The sequence below is a fragment of the Verticillium alfalfae genome, genomic scaffold, assembly GCF_000150825.1.
Source record: "Verticillium alfalfae VaMs.102 supercont1.4 genomic scaffold, whole genome shotgun sequence".
Lineage (NCBI taxonomy): Eukaryota > Fungi > Ascomycota > Sordariomycetes > Glomerellales > Plectosphaerellaceae > Verticillium > Verticillium alfalfae.
Window position 1 is genome coordinate 1,781,003 of NW_003315035.1, and position 2,128 is coordinate 1,783,130.

Consider the following 2,128-nt stretch of genomic DNA (forward strand, 5'->3'; position numbering starts at 1 on the left):
GATATGTTACAGCATTGCTGCCTTGTATTGAACAACCTTGTGCTCATATTGTATCTACTTTGATCATCTCATCATGTCAATTCGTCATCGTACACCGTACCAAGTCCACACGAATATCAACGCAAGCTATGCGCCCGCTCGAAATCATCCCAGCGTCCCTTGCGCATGGGGTCCAGCTTCCGCAGCTTGGCGAGCCACCCCTGCAGCTCGGCCCTGTTGGCCTCGGTTTCCTCGCGCCCTTCGAGTCGCGCGAGGGCGGGCGTGTAGTCCATGAGCGCCTCATATGCCAGCTTGAGATCGTCGTCGTAGTCTTCAAGAAGGTCCTTAATGTTGTCGATCTCACTCTGCAGAATTGGCACCTTGTCTTCGGCACTCAGGTTGGGCGCAATCGTCTGCTTGCCTACTGGTTCCGTAATGTTGAGGACCAGGAATTGGTGATAGTACCAGCAGGACTGGTCTTCCGGCCCGACGTCGAGGGCTCTCCTCACCAACGAGAATTCTGCAGCCTGTCAGCTTCGCGAACCAAGTGTGATAAAGTATTCGCAAGGGCAAGGGGTGCCTACCTGCATCCAGAAAGGCCCGCCTCTCCGCGTCATTGAACCCCCTCTCATCCAGCAGGCGCGGGATGACCCGGCTCCGGTGATGCCAGGCGGAAAAGTTGGATAGCCCGGCGCTGATCATGCGCTCAGTGTACGCAAACTCCGCCTCTGACATGGTGCTGCCGGCGAGCGCCTCGCTCTCTAGAGTGCGGACGACGTGACGACGGTAGCCCCAGGCATGAAAGTTGCGCTGGTCCTTGGTGAGCATCAGGGCGACAAGACCGAGCTCCTCGTCCCAGACGCGGCGGGCGGCAGCCACCGGCAGCAGCTCGATGGCCTGCTGCAGCAGCCATAGGCGGTAGTTCCAGATCCAGTAGCACTTTGGGTTAGCCTTGATGAGGGGAAAGGTAAACTGTAACTCGGAGCGCAGCGTGTCGAGGACGAGTGCACTGTGCTTGTCGTCAGTTTTGTCGTCCGTTTTCAGGGTTGCGTTGGCCTCGGGGACCGCAACGTCAGGGGCCGGGCTCCCCTCAGCTGTTGTACCACTCCTCCCACTCGAGGGGTGTGGACGGGACGCGGGGGCTGGCTGGGTCACGGCCGAGCCAGAGGGCGACCATGCGGCGGAGGACGTTGGTGCTGTGGAGTGTGTGGAAGAAGTCGCGGACGGCGCCGACGGCGATGGCCCAGGCGAGCGTTTTGACAAGGAGCCACAGGTTAGGCAGCGCCTGCGGACGTTCCATGCCGTGTAGTGTTCGGGGTTGCGCGCAAGGAGGTCCGCCGTCAGGGACAGGGTCGCGGGGTCGGCGAGGGCGGAGGGGTCAGTGTTGGCGGCAAGCAGGCGGGCGTCGAGGTCGCGGTAGGCGGCAATCTTGTCCTGGTCGGCTTGGTACTGAGCTGGCGTACGGGCGCGGGACGTGCGGGCTACGCCGTGCTTTGGGCGTGCGTCAGCTTTATCGCGATGATTGGCAGAGCGGGCGATTGGGATGGCGTGGGAGTGATGATGATGGGGGGATTGCTTACGCTGGCCATGGCAGAGATGAAGAGAGAGCTTTCAACAAGAGAAGGAAGGTGTCCAGGATAAAGTCACGGCAGAACGGATCGACAAGGTGCCACTGCGGGCGAGGGTGGTCGGATCCGGATTATGCAGCAGAATCGGGACGTTGGCGGACTTGTCGGACTTGTCAGACGGTCTTGGGTATTTGGCACTTGGCGGGAAGTAAATGTGACGGTGCCAGGGATTCCCCACGCCCACGGGCGCCGCCCACCTCGTCATGTCACAATGCTGCCAGGAACAATCACCCCACCTCTCCTCACCGGCCGGATAGATAGGTACACCGAGGCGAGAGGTGCTGGTTCAGGCGGGCCCAAGCTCCCTGTTCGACAGCACACTAGTTCAATAGGTGACGATCTTGATGCAAGACGGCCTTGCTCCAGGGTGCTGTGGCATGTCCCCTGGTCGGTTTCTTGTGGTGTTTCAATGGTAAGGTAAGGTATGCACAATAAATAAAAGAAGAAACAATTTGGCTCTCATCTGATGGTAGAGAGCAGACGCTTCTCGGAGACGCTTCAGGAAATCAGAGCCAGGTGAA

General features: G+C 59.5%; 1 protein-coding gene across 1 annotated transcript; it reads right to left on the minus strand.

Moving 5' to 3' along the window:
- Positions 1 to 116: 116 nt before the first annotated feature.
- On the minus strand, positions 117 to 1,568 carry VDBG_04005 (geranylgeranyl transferase type-2 subunit alpha; the record flags this gene model as incomplete). The annotated part of the gene is made up of 3 exons (XM_003006006.1): positions 117 to 499; positions 564 to 1,470; positions 1,560 to 1,568. 3 exons carry the CDS (start codon positions 1,566 to 1,568, stop codon positions 117 to 119), a joined length of 1,299 nt encoding a protein of 432 aa, XP_003006052.1.
- Positions 1,569 to 2,128: the final 560 nt, after the last annotated feature.